This window comes from Nematolebias whitei, chromosome 11 (assembly GCF_014905685.2).
Source record: "Nematolebias whitei isolate Nwh7 chromosome 11, NemWhi1, whole genome shotgun sequence".
In the NCBI taxonomy this organism is placed as follows: Eukaryota; Metazoa; Chordata; class Actinopteri; order Cyprinodontiformes; family Rivulidae; genus Nematolebias; species Nematolebias whitei.
Genome location: NC_056508.1, coordinates 30,582,986 through 30,599,884, shown reverse-complemented (window position 1 = coordinate 30,599,884; position 16,899 = coordinate 30,582,986). Strand labels below are relative to the sequence as shown.

At 40.6% G+C, this 16,899-nt stretch overlaps 1 protein-coding gene across 3 annotated transcripts in view; it reads left to right on the top strand.

Annotated features, from left to right (window-relative positions):
* LOC119416953 (RNA-binding motif, single-stranded-interacting protein 2) overlaps nucleotides 1–16,899 on the top strand; it is a 22,415-nt gene that overhangs the window by 3,887 nt on the left and 1,629 nt on the right. For all 3 annotated transcript variants that reach the window (XM_037684155.1, XM_037684154.1, XM_037684153.1), the window contains exons 2-11: nucleotides 5,265–5,467; nucleotides 8,704–8,762; nucleotides 11,114–11,205; nucleotides 13,351–13,508; nucleotides 13,699–13,778; nucleotides 15,053–15,162; nucleotides 15,257–15,303; nucleotides 15,393–15,483; nucleotides 15,698–15,748; nucleotides 15,854–15,964. In XM_037684155.1, coding sequence (XP_037540083.1) covers nucleotides 5,265–5,467; nucleotides 8,704–8,762; nucleotides 11,114–11,205; nucleotides 13,351–13,508; nucleotides 13,699–13,778; nucleotides 15,053–15,162; nucleotides 15,257–15,303; nucleotides 15,393–15,483; nucleotides 15,698–15,748; nucleotides 15,854–15,964 — 1,002 coding nt within the window. The remainder of the gene's footprint in view (nucleotides 1–5,264; nucleotides 5,468–8,703; nucleotides 8,763–11,113; nucleotides 11,206–13,350; nucleotides 13,509–13,698; nucleotides 13,779–15,052; nucleotides 15,163–15,256; nucleotides 15,304–15,392; nucleotides 15,484–15,697; nucleotides 15,749–15,853; nucleotides 15,965–16,899) is intronic.

Here is a 16,899-nt window from a genome sequence, read left to right as displayed (position 1 = left end):
TATATGAATTTCTGGAAATAGTCTCAAGACCCCTCACTTGTAGCTTAATGACCGACAGTGGGGTTCCAACTTCCAACCCCAACTTCAGGAACCGTTGACTCGACAACCATGTTGCTATTAGATTAGTGCAATGACTCTAATCTGAAACTGCACTGAAGATGTAATATTGATTGGTTGGCTCAGTAAAATTAATAATTCATGGAAAAACATTATTTATCTATTTCCAACCACCTTTATATTAACTGAAATAATGTACAGGCCTATTTTCAACCATCGTGCAAGCATTTTTTTAGCTAATTATTATTATTTTTTTTCTTTTGTCTTATTTTTAACTCTTAAAATTTAATCCAGGAATTATAAAAACTATCAAGCGCAAGAATATAAATTTCTTCCAACACCCATCTGGAACAACTGAAATGAAACAGATCCCTCCTGGCCTGTGTCATCCCGTCAGTGGCTCACAGCTGGAAGGAATTCAGAATGCTCAGATTAATGACGTGGAATTCCTGGAATTCTGGATTCAGACAAAGTGTTCACTTCAACCGAGCTCCACAAACTCAAGGCCTATTCTTAAAAGAAGACTTGCACACACTTTTATTTATTTATTTATTAGAGCGTCTCATTGTCAGAGTGTTGGAGTCACACAGAGGGGAGACTTGTAAATCCGGCGTCAAGTGCTAACCCCTTTTCTGTGCGGTTTATTACAAGAAAAGGGCGGAGGGAGAAAAGAAAAAAGGATTTAGAGACACCCCTTTTCCCTCTGCTTTCCATCAACTCCCTGGCTTTTCTCTTCCTCCTGCGCATTTTACACGCCTTGGTGTTTTCTTTTTGTGCGTGTGTTTTGTTGCGTTTTTAAGCATAGGATGAAAGTGGATTGAATCTGGAGAGGAGGAACAGGGAGGTCTCACCTTTCAGCTGCAGAACACCGAGGGCTTTCATCACTTTTCTTAATCTGGCTCTTCCCACCTTTGATTGGTTTTCTTGCCTTTTTATTTATTTTTTGCCAGCATCTGCAAGAATTAAAGTGATTTGCATGATTATGATCTTTCCCACAGTGCCTTTTGTCAAGCAGGTAGGACATCATATTTAAGATATTACTCTGAGTAATGCAGAGTAAGAAAGTGTGTATTGTTAGATACATTTGTCTTTGATTTTGGCCTATTTTGAATACTTATACACTGAATGTGACTGTATTAAATTTGCTATCCCACCCAAATTTAGACAATTCATATGACTTTAGTTTTGCAATGGTAAAGGTGACATCATGCCTAAATGCAGAGTGAACTACTGGTAATTTGTTCAATCTAAGGTTATGAAATCCCACAGGATTCATTTAACACCAGAAAGGTTGTTGGATAGATGCAGCATTAAAAAGTTAAAAACTAACTCTTATAATTGTGGTATTATTAGAAAGTTAACATCCTGCCCTCTCTTAGCTCTCATTGTGTAGTTCATCTAAAAAAGTCCTTGAGTTACCTGCTCTCCCAACAGGCATCACCTCTGCTCCCTCCTACTGTAAGCATCTCATCAGTCTGCAGCCGGTGCCTAGAGCACATAGCTGTTCTCTTCACCATCCTGTTGGCCACTTATGTAGTTCTACTTCAAGCACAACAATGAAAAAAGGCACAAAGATGTCTTTTAGCTGCAGTAATTGCTAAGCCTGACAGTAGCAGCATTGTAAGGACTCTATAATGTACATTTCTACCTTTTTACGACGAAGCAGCAATTGTTCATTCGCTGCAGTGGGCTTTAGGGTAATTAGCCGTTATATAATGAAATCTATAGAAAATAAAGAGCCTATGTTTTTGAGTCTTGTGTATGAGTGGAACTGATCCCATCTCAAGCAGAGGCACATCAAGAGATTATGATACTATAAAGGTACGAAGAAGTGTAAACAGATTAGCAAACTGAAAAGTTATAGGGAAATCTGTGGCATATTAGGAGTTCTCCTTTTTGGCACTTATTAACTGAGAGGACATGAAGTACTCGGGTCATAAAATGAAATGCAATTCTCAGTGATGTGCACCTAAGAAATTAATGATAATCTTCCTTCTGAAGTGCACTTGAGCAGGTACTGGTGTGGCGGGTGGGTAGAAGCACCATTGAGTCCCTCCCATCCTTTTCTCAGATGAAGTTTAGCAGAGCGTTTTTAATGAGACACTACCTTCTGACTAGGGTGCACATGAGAGGGATTAGCACGTCCTGCTAACAAGCTCAAGTCCCAATTAGACAGGCCTCAGCAGCCAGGCTCAGCTCCGGACTTGGACTCCTCTTATCCTGTCTGAGGCTCTTTGGGTGCATCCCTCCTATAGTCTGCAGGCAGCCTACAGTGAAGGCAAAAGGGAGGCTGTGATTGTGAAGAAAAAACTAATAATGTTGATGCTAAAGAAGAGATGGATATTAGAGAAGCCACTAAGATGAAAGGGCTCTGTGAGTCACTGTCACTGTTATTTTGATGAGGAAAAGACAGACTTCCAAATTCTGAAGACTGATTCCATTTTAATTTGGAAAACATAAGGTTATGGGGTACAAAAAAATCTTGATTCACTGGTGTCTCAACCCATTTTATCTTCTCTACAATGACCAAGTCTTCAGTGAGACATTTTTTTATCTTTTAAAGTGGTTGTAGTCAGTTTTTCAGGCTTTTTGAAAGTATTTAATAGTTTTTCTTTGGATTTTGGCTGCTTTTAAAAAAAACTTGTTTTCAGTCCTTTGGCAGACTATTTTCAGTCTAGTTCCAGACTATGTGTTTATTTATTTGCTGTGGCTTTTATCTTCGAATCTTTCAGGCATATAAAAGCTCCAAAACCTCAGTGAATGAACCACAGTGTTGTTGACAGCCTGGCAAAAAACATTTTTTTTGTTCATATTTCTGTAGTTGAATTTATACAAAAATAGTAAGAATAACAGTTTGACAAGTAGAAAATCACATCTTATCACCAACAAAATAATCTCCAAAGAGTTATTAGCAGAAATCTTAGTACAGTAGACAATCAACTGAAAGATGATGCATTTTTCTGGACCTGGTTCAGGTCAAGTCAAGGTTCTTTATTGTCATTCGCATCACATATGGTACATGAGGTAGAACGAAATTGCTTATTCAAGGTCCCAGTTACATCCAACAATAGCAAAAATATAAAGTGTAAAAAGAAACAGTAAATAAGGAACTAAGATATAAACTAAGATATACGCTAAACGAATACCCAACGGTACGCTAAAAGATCTAAGATAAACGCAAGTCACTAATAGTACAAAACAATCTATCAAACAACAGCAGCACGAACATGAGTCTTTGTGGGTAGATGCGTATGAATGAATGAATCCAGCAGCATGAGATCAGCAGCATGGATAATCAGCAGCACATATCAACAATCAAGTGGCATTACAGTGATTTTTTTTTCTTATTCACAGTGATAATCCTGATTAGGGATTCATGAGTCTAACAGGTTCAGGGTAGAAGCTGTTCCTCAGTCTATTGGTTCTGCACTTAATGCTCCGCAACTTCCTGCCTGATGGGGAGTGGGGCAAAAAGTGTGTGTGCTGGGTGAGTGGGGTCCTTCATGATGCAGGTGGCTCTCTTCCTGCATCTGGAGGTGTAGATGTCTGTGATGGTGGGGAGGCTGACTCCCAACAGACTTCTGTGCAGCCTTCACCACTCTCTGCAAAGCTTTTCTTTCTGCAGCTGTGCAGCCTCCATGCCACACGTTGATGCTGGAGCACAGGATGCTTTGCACACATGTAGAAGGAGGTGAGGACTGAGCTTCCCAGACCAGCTCGCCTCAGCCGCCTGAGGAAGTAGAGTCTCTGATGAACTTTCTTGATCAGGCTGGTGGTGTTGTTGTCCCAGCTGAGGTTGTTGTTCAGGTGCACACCCAAGTACTTGTGGCTGGAGACCACTTAAATCACTGATCCTCCTATATTTGGGGGTGGGGGTAGGTGTGTTTGTTCTGTCTGAAATCCACAACTATCTCCTTCTTCGTCTTCACATTGATGTGAAAGTTGTTCTTCCTGCTCCAGCTCTCCAGGTGTTCCACCTCCTGCCTGTAGCTGGACTTATCATTATTTGTGATGCATCAACCACTGCTATACTGTTTGCAAACTTTACAATATGACAGTCTGGATGGGTAGGTGCACAGTCTTATGTGAGCAGAGTAAACAGGAGGGGGCTCAACACACAGTCCTGAGGGGAACCAGTGCTGAGGGTTATGGTGGAGCAGGATAAGTTGTGGATCCTCACAGACTGTGGTCTGTTTAGTTAACAAGTCCAGGACCCAGTTGCAAATGGAGGGGCTTAGTCCTACTGTGGGTAGTTTGTGCATCAGGGTTTGCAGGGAATCATGGTGTTGAAGGCAAATGTGAAGTCCACAAAGAGCATACGGACGTAGGAGTCCTTCTGCTCCAGGTGGGTGAGAGCAGTGTGGACCACAGAGGAGATGGAGTCCTCTGTTGATCGATTCTCGCGGTAATCATATTGGTGTGGGTCCTCAATGATGTCGATGGTATCTTTGATGAGGGCCATGGCCAGTCTTTTGAAGTATTTAGCGACTATCAAGGTGAGGGCTACTGTCCGGTAGTCATTCAGACCAGCAGGTCTTTGTTGAATTTATTTCCTGTTTCAGATATTGTTTATCTGATAAAGGTAATTTTAAGTTCTGGCACTTTGTTGTGATCAGAGACAAGAACTGGACAGAAAATTAGTAGCTCAGCCAATATTAAAATACAACAACAACAAATACATAATCTCTAATTTAATTTTTTTTTTGTTCAGCATTGTTTTTATTTCCTTAGAGATAATATTTTTACAGTGCCATTCTCAAATGTTTCTGTCACTTTAGAGCAGGGTCATACTCCTTATCGACAACCTCAGCCTCCTTTTAGTTTGGTGAAGAATGATGAACATTGACTTTCAGAACAACAATTTCTTATGTCCTGCCAAAATGGTGCATGCTGGGAAAACCAAATTACTTGCAGATGGCTACAGTGTTGGCTATTTGTTACGTTTGTGTATGTTTTTATGAGCTTTCATCTGTTATTTTCTCATAAAAATGTTTTTCCCATACCTATCTTTTTTATTGTCCATCTCAGTTTACCTATTTTGTCACCTAACCAGGTCAGACTGAGCAATAAATTTCTAAAAATACCCAAACCCCAAATGAATGGTCCCATCTGGCAGAATTGCTTTTTCATGTCCGTTTTTATGTTTTTAAAAGATGAATCTGCTCTGTATACCATTTCAAATCTGATTATGCTTTTTTTTTCCGCAGCAGACATATGTGCTGCCGTCCAACCATCAGATGGCTTCTCCAAGCCTGAACAGCAACACAGCAACCTTCAGCAATGGCAGCAGCAGCAGCAGCAGTAGCAGTAGCAGCAGTGGAGGACGAGAGCAGCTCAGCAAAACCAACCTTTACATCCGCGGCCTTCCTCCAGGAACCACAGACCAGGATCTGGTCAAACTCTGTCAGCCGTAAGTTACCAGTACACACAAACCTTGCTGCCTTCTCACACACCTAGTAAATCTCTGTGGTTGTCCACTGCCAGCAGGAACCCTGTAAGAGGTGCAGAGTAGATTGCTGTAAGTGATGGCTGAAAGTCGACTGGCTGAATGGTTTGCGTGTTAACATGGGTAAATGTTGATGGCTGGCTTCCGTACATTTGAAATGCACATGTATGCTGAAGCCCAACTTATAGTGTGTTTCCGTAATAGGGGAAAAAAATGCCCCGTTTTTATACATTATTTTTTAAAACTTCTTTTATTCCCCTTTAACCTCCTAAGACCCAAACTCTTGCATATATGGATGCCAGGTCCTAGGAGGTTAAATATTTCGTTTACACCAAATATTGTTAATCTGTTTTTCTTCTTTTTGTAATGCTGTTTGACCAAAAAATAAAAATGAATAAAAAATAAGACACCAGAGACTGAAGGACAAAGACAAAACCTGCATGTTAAACACCACGTTGTTGCTCGTCGACGTGACAGTGAGGCTTCAGAAAAGTCAGACATCAAAACAGCTCCTCCGTCCAGCCTGACATGTTAGGCCTTGGGTGGAAGACATCAAAACACAGAAAGCCGAGACAAATGATCCGCTTTTACCTAATTGAATTCTGGAGCCCGGTGATGAGAACCAGAAGAACAGAGGAGGAAAAAAGCGAGAGAAAAGGAGGGAAATTGGAGAGATCGAATGAGGGAGGGCGAGTGGGCGAGGCCTGTTATTTTACAGCTGTCTGGAAGATATGGCTCACATGAGGCTGCCCAACCCTACAGGAAACGTCGAACTCAAGGGAAAGGGAAAGACAAACAAGGGCAATGGCGTGGGGGTGGCTGGTTGAGGATGTAGAGAATCGGAGGGGGAGGAGGAGTGAACAGAGTCCAGGGTTTGTGTGTCAGGTGGTGCAGTGTGGGGGTAGTTCTCATATTACTGCTTTTACAGAGCAGATAAAATCACTGCATGAAATTTGCCTTTTAGCACAGCACATTAAAGTCAGTGTAATTCTCACTTGAACCAGACTGAAGGCGGGCTTCGTTTTCAATTACAAGGAAAAAGCTTGCACAGTGTGAAGATGGAACATGACGTGGCGACAGCCAGTGAAGGGAATCTGACATTCTCAACTTAAAATGTGCACATTAAATGTATGAAACCCAACCCCGACATCACCCCTAGTGCTCCCAGTGGAAGTTGTAGTGTGCTGAGATTTACGCTGTGCAGAGATTGAGATGCGGATTGATTCTCCTTCCTCAACCCTTGAAGTTTTTCTCTTTGGGTGCTTTGCTGCCAGCTGTTAGCAATGAAAGGACACTGGGTTGAACACAATAAGTCTCACACATGGCTGAGTCTCCTGCCTCTCCTTTTACCCTGCATCATGAAGACCTCCAAGCATGATTTTGCAACTCCGCCGTGTAAGCAGCAAGTAGTGCTCGCAGCTTAAAGACAGCTTTAATGTGGAGTTTTGGACTCTTTGGAATGCAGTGCAGTTTTAGGACGCGGATCACTTGGCATCACTGTAGCATCGGAGTGAACCATGAAAGAATAATGTTGCATCGAAAGACTAATCTATAATACAACAGAGCTCCAGTTAAACAACACTGGAGGGGGGTTATAAATATTGAGATCTGACAGATTTTCTTTGCCTACAACAGTGAGTTGTCTTAGATTTAGGTGTATTTATCTGCTTTTAAAGGGATTGGTTTTATCATTTTGCGTGGGGTTCTGTGGAAAAATTAGGAACAATACTATATTTGTTGTAGACATCTTTTTAAACAACATCAGATAGAAGAAATAAAGATTGGTGAAGGGATTGGCAAGTTAATGGCAACTCCCAAGACCAAAATGAGTGGCAACCATCCTAAAATAACTAATCTCAAAACATTAATAGTGTGAATGCTATTTGGTAGACCTTTACACAACCTTCTATTTTGCATTACACAGTTATGATAAGAAACATTTTGATTTTCTAGCTGAAAATGTCTCAGGCTGCACCAGTCTAGATGCTACATCTAACACTTGTAAATAAATTCTGGAATTTTATGCAAAGAGCATATAAACAATTGTCTGTAAAGGTTTACAAAACTGTCTGAACGATCTGAAATGAAAATTCATAGTTTGGAGTTGTTTAAAGATTGCAGAAATGAACTGACCATTAGCTCATCAATCTAATCAGAATCAAACTCTATTTCTCTAAAGTAGGGCTACTCAATAATAATAATAATAAACTATCTGCAACAGGTAAGATATTAATTGTTCATTATCTTTCCACAATGCCCCACTTTTAAAAAAAGTGAATTTATCCCTTTCAGAAGAGTAAAAAACTAAACAACAATCCAAGAAACAAGCTAAACAAAATGGGGCTTTAAATGAGTGTAAAGACATCAGAAATAATTTTTGAACATATGATCAAACTGCAGATTTAAATTAATTTTCAGTTTGAAATAATCTAGTTTTGAGATATATAGATTCTTTGTTAACAAAACACATTCTGCAAGTGACTTCTCCCTGGATGAGATGAGGCAGTGGTGCATTGTCCCTGGATGGAAGTCACTATGGGGCACTAAGACCCAGTCGAGCGTAGACGGCTGCACACAGAGAAGCTGGTTAGTTGAAGCATAGTGTGGCTGGGAGCCAGCATCGGACAGCACAGCCAAGGAGAGGCGTATCAGATTACACTGCATGCACATGCCTGGAGAGATGGGAACTGATAGACACCTCTGCACACAACGCATTTGCAAAAAGTCAGCCACTGTCCGTCCAGTGCTCCAGTAGTGTCTTCATGTTCACTGATATTATAGGAGGGGTATTGTGATCTGGAAATTCAACAGATGTTCATTTTCACCAACTTGTCACATAGTTGGATCTCCCACTTGACTAATACTGATCATTAGCTGGAATAATAATAAAAAAGGGACAATCTATATTTTTTTTCAAGCATGGAGAATCCCACTGGACATTCCCCTCATTTCATTTCATTTCATTTACCCCCACCTTCCAAAGATTTCCATATGCACATAATTTATTACCAGCTTTTATAATTGCATTCAGTGTCACTGCACAGAATGCATCAGGGGAATTTAATTCCGTCCTCATGCATATTAAGTTTAGAAAGGAACCACCTTCTATCAGCAGTGTTGCAATGTAAACCTGTAAATGAATGAATGTAAAATATATTTGCCATCTGTAGTGCATAGCATGAAATGTCACTGTTTTGCAGGTATGGGAAAATTGTGTCAACCAAGGCCATCTTGGACAAAACTACCAATAAATGCAAAGGTGAGGTGTAAAACCACAAGACGGTAGATGACGGTACATCCCCGATTCTGAAAAAAGTTGGAACGCTGTGTAAAATGTCAATAAAAACAGAATGCAATGATTCGTAATTCTCAAAAGCCCATTTGAATTCACAGTGGAGTATAGTAAACATACTACGTGTTTAAAGGAAGAGTTTGTACCATTTCTTAAGAAAAATAGGGTATTTTTTCCAATTAGAAGGCAGCTACACATCTAACAACAATTGTGACAGAGCCATGTTTATCACTTTGAAGCATCCACTCTTTTAATGACTGTCTCGTCTGCAAACACTTGGAGGAAAACAACTGCTGGAGTTTCTGGAAGAGAATGTTGTCCGATGTAGGTTCTAGCTGTTCAACAGTCCTGGGTCTTCTTGTCTGGTTTTTCATTCCATGATGGGTCAAATGTTGTCAATCAGACAGGCCACTTCAGCACCTGGACTCTTACAAAGCCTTGCTGTTAGAAGCAGATTGTGGTTTATCATTATCTTACTGAAATAATCAAGGCCCTCCCTGAAAAAGATGTTGTCTGGATGAGCGCATATGTTGTTCTAAAATACTTTTCTGCATTAATAGTGCCTTTTTGGGCAGCTGTGACTGAGTGGTTAGAGCAGTCGTCCTCCATTGCAAGAGTCTGGGGTTCAATTCCACCAGCAGTCACATGCCGAAGTGTCCCTGGGCAAGAAACTCTGATGTGTGTCCCATTGGTGTATGAATGCGATAAAGCACAGATTATTCTGTGTATATAGTAGAGTGCTGTATGAATGGATAAATGAGGCACAGATTGTGTTGTAAAGTGCTTTAAGGCGCTATATAAGAGTCCATTTACCTTTTCAGTTATGTTAGCTGCCCATATCGTGGGTCCTAATGTACCTCCATACCATCAGCAAGGCAGGTTTTTGAACAGTGGACTGACAACATGTCAGTTGGTCCCTCTCCTGTTTAGTATGGAGGATGTGGTGTTTGTGGTTTCTAAAAGGAATGTCAAATATTGGTTTGTCTGAGCACAGAACAGTTTTCTTCTTTGCCTCAGATTATTTTGAATGAACTTTGGCCCAGAGAAGATGGCGGTGTTTCTGGATGGCGTTCACATATGGCTTCTTGTTTGTGTGATAGAGCTTTAACCTGCATTTGTAAATGGAAAACTGTGCTTACATTTGTGGACGTGTTCCTAAGTGATGCCCATTACAAAATCAGTTGTTTTAATACAGTGCTGAGGGCCTAAACAATAAGGGCATCCAATACTGACTCTCTGCCGTGTCCTTTGAGCTCAGAGATTTCTCCAGATTCTTAAATTCTTTAGATGTTATGAACTAAAGATGGCGAGATATTCAATGTCTTCCCAATTTAGCAGTGAGGAACAGTATTTAAAAATTGTTTCGGTATTTTTAGATACAGTTTTTGCAGAGTGGTGACCCTCTGCCCAGCTTTACTTCTGAGATCTAAAATGCTCTTTTTATTCCCAGTCCTCTTACTGATCTATTACCAGTTTGTGTCAAGCAGCTCCTTCAGCTGCTTTTATTCAAACCACTTACCTTAACCGCCTTTTGTTGCCCTGCCTCAACTATTTTGAGATATATTGCAGTGATAGCATTCAAAACGACCCTTTTTTCTATGTAAAATTATGCACTTAGAATAAAAAATTATATTTCCTGTGTTCCACTATGAATCAAATATGGGTTTGGGAGGCTTAAATTTTAAAAGACACCCTAAATGTTTTGTATTTATTGCTGTAATTCTTGAATAACGTAAAAAAAAAAAAATATATATATATATACATTTTTTTTTTCAAAGTTGCCAACATTTATATTGAATGTGTTGAATTGGCATCACAAGTATATATATATATATATATATAGCTAAAATGTGTAAAAAAAAATTAGCTGTTTTATGATTATGCTCTGTAGAGCTCTCAGCTGACAGGTGTGTATTGTGGGTTAAGCTTTGGTATATATCAGGGGGCCACAGTTACTGGAAGCCAAGAGCTCAGGGGCTGGACATCCAGCAGTTATTGTCATTAAGTACATTTGTTTTATGATTTAAAATCTAGTTTTATTTAAAAAATGAACCCACTGGTGGGCCTAACTGAGTCCTAACATGGACTTAATTTGGCCCCCGGGCCACCAGTTGATTAGCCCTGGTATATATTAATATACCTGCTGTGTTTCCCCACAGTCTCCATCACTCTGTGGGAAACACAGCTCAGATGTGTGGATCTGTGTCTTCAGCCAGAACACCAACTGCTGAATGAGTGTACTCTGTGTGTATATGTTGGTCCTCGTGTTTGTCTCCTTGTTGTAACATGTATATTGATGAATGGTTTGGTGCCAGCAGGCTACGGCTTTGTGGACTTTGACAGTCCAGCCTCAGCTCAGAAAGCAGTCACAGCACTGAAGGCTGGCGGAGTGCAAGCTCAGATGGCCAAGGTAAGAACCTCACTCAGCATGCACGTCTGCATTTTGGCGGTGAGCAAAGAATACGTGACATTTATCTGTAGGATTTGCCTATATTCCTATAATCAAACATAAATAAGAAAGCAGAACTGAAAAAAGTGATAATGAAAGTCGAGAACAAAAAGGATGGAGGAGTTTTGTGACAAGCTAAAAAGCTGCACCTGTAATCAGGAGGCAGAGAACGAGCCGTTGTTTTGTGTACACGTGTTTACTGCGTGGTGCGTTCGTTGCCCGGGTGTGGTCCTACATCAGTGTCTTCATGGGCATTAATGCACTGAAGAGCATGTGTTTGCACAAACAGGAGCTCGCAGATGCGCACGGCTACATGTGTGCTCAGAGTGGTGACAATGTTTGGGGAGTGTGTCCTCTGGGAGGGGCTGCTCTCTGAGCTCATGTATAAAGAAGCTGTCTGTTCTCCCCAGTGGCACAGTGTCTGAGCAGCTCCCCAGTCAGCAGGGCACGGTGCCCAATCACCCGCCCTGTCAACACGCACACATGCGCTTGACAACCTCACATGCACTTCATCAGTCCTGCCTCAGCTGGATTATAGCACTCACAGTCACTCTCACCACCGACACCTCGGGAAACCTGATCTCGCGTTAAGCTGGATCATCGACATTCATTCTGCCTCTCAATCGCAAAATAGCTGAATTTCACTCGGCCGTGCTGCTGGAGTTTACCAGAAGACGTGTGTCAGCGTCGGTGTTGTCCCTGACTCACTCTGAGTCAGTCGCCGCTGAAATGTGCAGCAGGTTTCCTCCGCTCGCTCTTATATAGTTTGCACTATACTGTGAAAGAGAAGGAAGGTGGAGGAGGAATCACCTTCATCACAGGTCGTAGTCGTTCCACATGCATTATTCATGGCATGGAAATTTACTCGCGCTGCATTTAGAGATTCTTAATCACATCGTGGATGATAAATATGCATCACGGCTCGAGGGGATACAGATTGGTTATCGTACGAGATACTGTAGGTCAAATTAAATTAGTTAGGATAGAGAATAAAGCGATGAAAGGATCTGTGCATGAGGAAAACAAAACCGGGCCCTTTATGACTGACTTTCTGTTTTTCTTCATCCTTTGCTTTTGATTTATGGAACTTGAGTTTGCATTCAAGATGAGGACTGGCTCATTAAAAATAAAAACTATAATACAAGAATACCAAATGATAATATTTGCTTTGTGGGGTAATTATGACACATGATGATAATCCTAAAAAAGCATTTTCCAACACACGTTCCTTGAAGTAATACATATCGTCCACCTCCTAACATGTTGGCGTTGTAGCTGTTTTACACAAGCTCGTACAATGTTGTGAGACGTCAAGCTCCTCACAGTAAGAGTTGTGAATGCCTCTCAGCTACCACCACATCACATTTGACGTCATCGTGAAACTGGCTGAATTACAGCCAATACTTTGTGGGCTAATGTCTGTTGGATTTAGTGGCCATATTAAATTAGACTGATGCCAACACTTAATCAGTTGTAGATGTACATCCAGTGAATATTTCTTGAAAGTTTCATTAAAATGCATCTTGCAATTCATGAAATATTCCGCTAACAGATAGAGTTGATTCAAGTAGGTAAGGTTTTAAGCAGAGATATTGCCTAATGAGTAGCCTTGGAGTATATGTTGTTAATTACTCAAAATGTTAGCACAATATCTGAAAGACTGGCCAAATTTGAGCCATTTTTGTGCTTTCTAAAGTCACATGTCTGGCGTGGCCATCTTGGATTGGACTGGCTCCTAAAAGTTAGTCAGTTGTAGATATGATATTTATTTTCTGAAAGTTTCATTAAAATCTATCCAGTGGTACACGAGATATTTTGCTAGCAGACGCAGACACAAACACACACTCACAAACACAAGCATGGGGAAAAAACATTATTGTCCGCCGTTTGGCAGGGGACAATAAAAACACTTATTTTACTATTTATTACTCAAACTTTTTTAACTCCCTTTTAACCGTTTTCCCTTTATTACATTTCAGACATTTCACGCCGTTGTTCTGTGAAAACTATGTAAAACTCCTCAAACAGACTTTTTTATGGAATGTAACCATTTTTATAATGATGAACTCCACTAATATTTCCTCTTTTGGCTGTGTGGTTCGGCAGCAACAGGAACAGGACCCCACCAACTTGTACATCTCCAACCTGCCTCTGTCCATGGACGAGCAGGAGCTGGAGAATATGCTGAAGCCCTTCAGTCCGGCTATTTCCACTCGCATCCTCCGAGATGCCAATGGGACCAGCCGAGGAGTTGGCTTCGCCAGGTGGGAGCTGCTCTTCATCACTCATTTTAGCTGCTAACTGCATTTGATTAAAATGACTGGAGTGTGAATAAACTTCAATAATAATGTGTGTAAGTGCGCCCTCTGGCGGCTGCTATGGGTAAAACACCTAGTAATGGTTTGTCACCTTCAACAGTTTTAATTAAACAACAAACGTTACTTTCTACCACAGGATGGAGTCAACAGAGAAATGTGAGGCTATTATTCAACATTTCAATGGAAAATATATTAAGACTCCTGCTGGAGTTCCAGGTAAGACCTTCTTATTATTGATCTGCCGTTTCTTCTATTAGTGTTTTCTGTGAAAAAGCGGTGGGACTGCTGAGTGCTGGATAGCATTGCTGAAATTTGTTGAAACACTAGAACTGAATTCATAAAGCTGAAACGGCCAAAACAAAAAACTAAAATTAGCTGTGCAAAACCCAAAAAGGCAGAACAAAAGCTAAAACCTAAAAACTGTAGCTAAACGTTAAAGCCAACAGAGCAGTAGCTAAAAACGGCAGAACAGTAGCTAAAAGCTAGAAATGAAACTAATTTGACTAAGTAGTTTTTAAAAAGCACAAAGCATGTATTTTGGGATTTTAAACATTTAGATGCATTTTTATTTGAAAAAAGCTAAATCCAGCAGAACAGTGGCTAAAAGCTCAAATTTGTAGAATAGTGGCTAAAATTTCCAACCAACTGATTTGTAGCTCAAGGCTAAAATTAGCAGAACAGAAACGAAGAGCTGAAATTGGCAAACTGTAGCAAGAAGACAAAATTAGCAAAAAGGTAGATAAAATATAAAAATAGCTAAATGGCTGCTGAAAGCTAAAACTCACGGAACAATACCTGCTAAAACCCAAAACTATCAAAACAGTAGCAAACCAGCAAAATTGTAGCTAAAATAGCAAAACAAACATTAAGAGCTTAAATTAACAAAACAGTAGATTAAAACCAAAATTTGAAAGAAGATATCTCATAGCGGGCAGCACGGTGGCGCAACTGGTAGAGCTGCTGCCTCTCAGCGAGCAGGTCCCTGGTTCAAACCCCGGTCCAGGGGCCTTTCTGGGTGGAGTTTGCATGTTCTCTCCGTGCATGCGTGGGTTTTCTCCGGGTACTCCGGTTTCCTCCCACAGTCCAAAAACATGCATGTTAGGCTGACTGGTAACTCTAAATTGTCCCTAGGTGTGAGTGAGAGAGTGAATGGTTGTTTGTCTCGTTTGTCTCTATGTGGCCCTGTGATGGACTTGCGACCCGTCCAGGGTGTACCCCGCCCCTCGCACAGTGATTGCTGGACATGGGCACCAGCGACCCCCGTGACCCAAAATGGAATAAGCGGGTAAAGAAAATGGATGGATGGATGGATATCTCATAGCTGAAACTAGCAAATTAGTATGTAAATGCTAAAACTAACAGAACAGTAGCTACTAAAAGCTAAAACTAGCAAACCACTAGTTGAAAGCAAAACAGTAGCTTAAAGTGCTAAAAAACATTTTCTTACATTCATTAGACATAATTTAACCTTTTTATATTTTTGGATTCAGCACCATCCGAACCCCTGCTGTGTAAATTTGCTGATGGAGGTCAGAAGAAGCGTCAGAGCCAAGGGAAACATCTGCAGAATGGTCGACCCTGGACAAGAGACGGGGAATCTGTGAGATATTTTTATTTATTGACTTGTTTTCTTCCCTGACACTCACTGAGATATTCCTTCTGATGTTGACACACTTCTTTGTGTTCTGTTCCAGGCAGGCCTCACTCTCACCTATGACCCCACCACAGCCTTACAGAACGGGTCAGTACCACCATCTCTGACCCGTTTCTTGTCCAGCCTGGGGGGAACTGGGTTTACAGTGTGCTCTCTAACTGTGTCTCTGTCTGCAGATTCTTCTCTCCATACAGCATCACCCCAAATCGAATGATGGGACCAGCTTCCCTGTCTCCATATATGCCTTCGCCCATGTCCACCTATCAGGTATCACACTGAGAATGGAGGGTGTTTGATCGATGTGACAAGACACTTCTACCTCTGAGTTATGGCTCCAAGTGTTAACAACTGTTAAACATTATTTAAAAATGTACACGTTTATGAGTTTGATGCATTTTTCCCAAAATTCACAAATTCTCTAGAAGTGTGGTGATGTGAGCATGCCATTATATTGACTGTCGGGCGTTCCTTGTTTTGCCAGCTACACAATCCATCCTGGATCCATCATCAGTCGTACATAATGCCGCCCACAGTGAGTATCGTTCATCTTCAAGCAGCTGCCTCGTTCTGTTCGACTCGCCAACTGTGTCTTTGTCCTTGACGGTAAATGCTGATAGCGTTGTGTGTTTTTCCACAGGGAGCGGTCCTCACGTCAGGGATGGAACACACCATGTCCATCCAGCCAACCTCCATGATGGGGCCTCTGACGCAGCAACTCAGTCACCTATCCATGGGTAGCAGTGGGACAGTAAGGAAACTGCAGATTATTATTTTCTTTTTTTTTTAACTCTGAGTTGTCTCTGAGATTTAACTGCAAATTAAAACAGCCGGACAGATTTGTGGCTCCAGATAGAAGGAGACTTTGCAATCCACTTTTTGTTCCTCGTTGTGGAGCGGAGAGGGGGATTTGGAAATATCTCGTGTCTGCATGCACTCTTTGTAGCGGGCAATATGTTTCCCTTCAAGGAATGCAAGGCATGTAATAGTGTGAATGCTCATGAAGCATTCATATTACTGTGATCCTTTTTTCTTCCATATGTTTTTCAGGATCTTTCTCGTTTCATAATTTTTGTGCTATTTCAACAAATCACATCAAAACGTTCAGCTCTTTCAGGACAATCCTGCTATGACTTTTGGTATTGGTGCAACTTTAGCTTTTTGAAATGTTTAGCCTTTTCTGCCACTTTTTTCTCATAGAAAATGAAATGAGCTCATTTTACATCCTTCAAAATCTTTAGATCTGTTCACAACCTTTTTTCTGCTCCTTTCACATTTTGTTCTGGTTCAGCTTCTTTCAGCTTCCTTGTGCAAATTTAAACCTTTTCAGCTACTTTCAGCTGTTTTTTTCAGCTGTTTTGTGATCGTTTTAGATTTTTTTTTCAGATAACTATATGATTTTTGTGCTTCTTTTTGCTATTTTTAGCTTATTATGCTCAATTCAGCTTATTTGTTCAAGTCTCAGCTTTTTCTGCTATTTCAGCTACTATTTAGCTGTTTTATGCTAATTTTAACTTTTTCAGTTAATTCAAGCTTTTTAAAAATAATTTCAACTTTTCTCAGCCTAATTCAGCAAAAATATGCTCTCTCCACTTTCTTCTGGTAACTTAAGCTTCTTTTAGCTGTTTTTGCTACTTTTCAGCTGTTTTTTTTTTTTTTTTTTGTTTATACATTTTCAGCTAATTT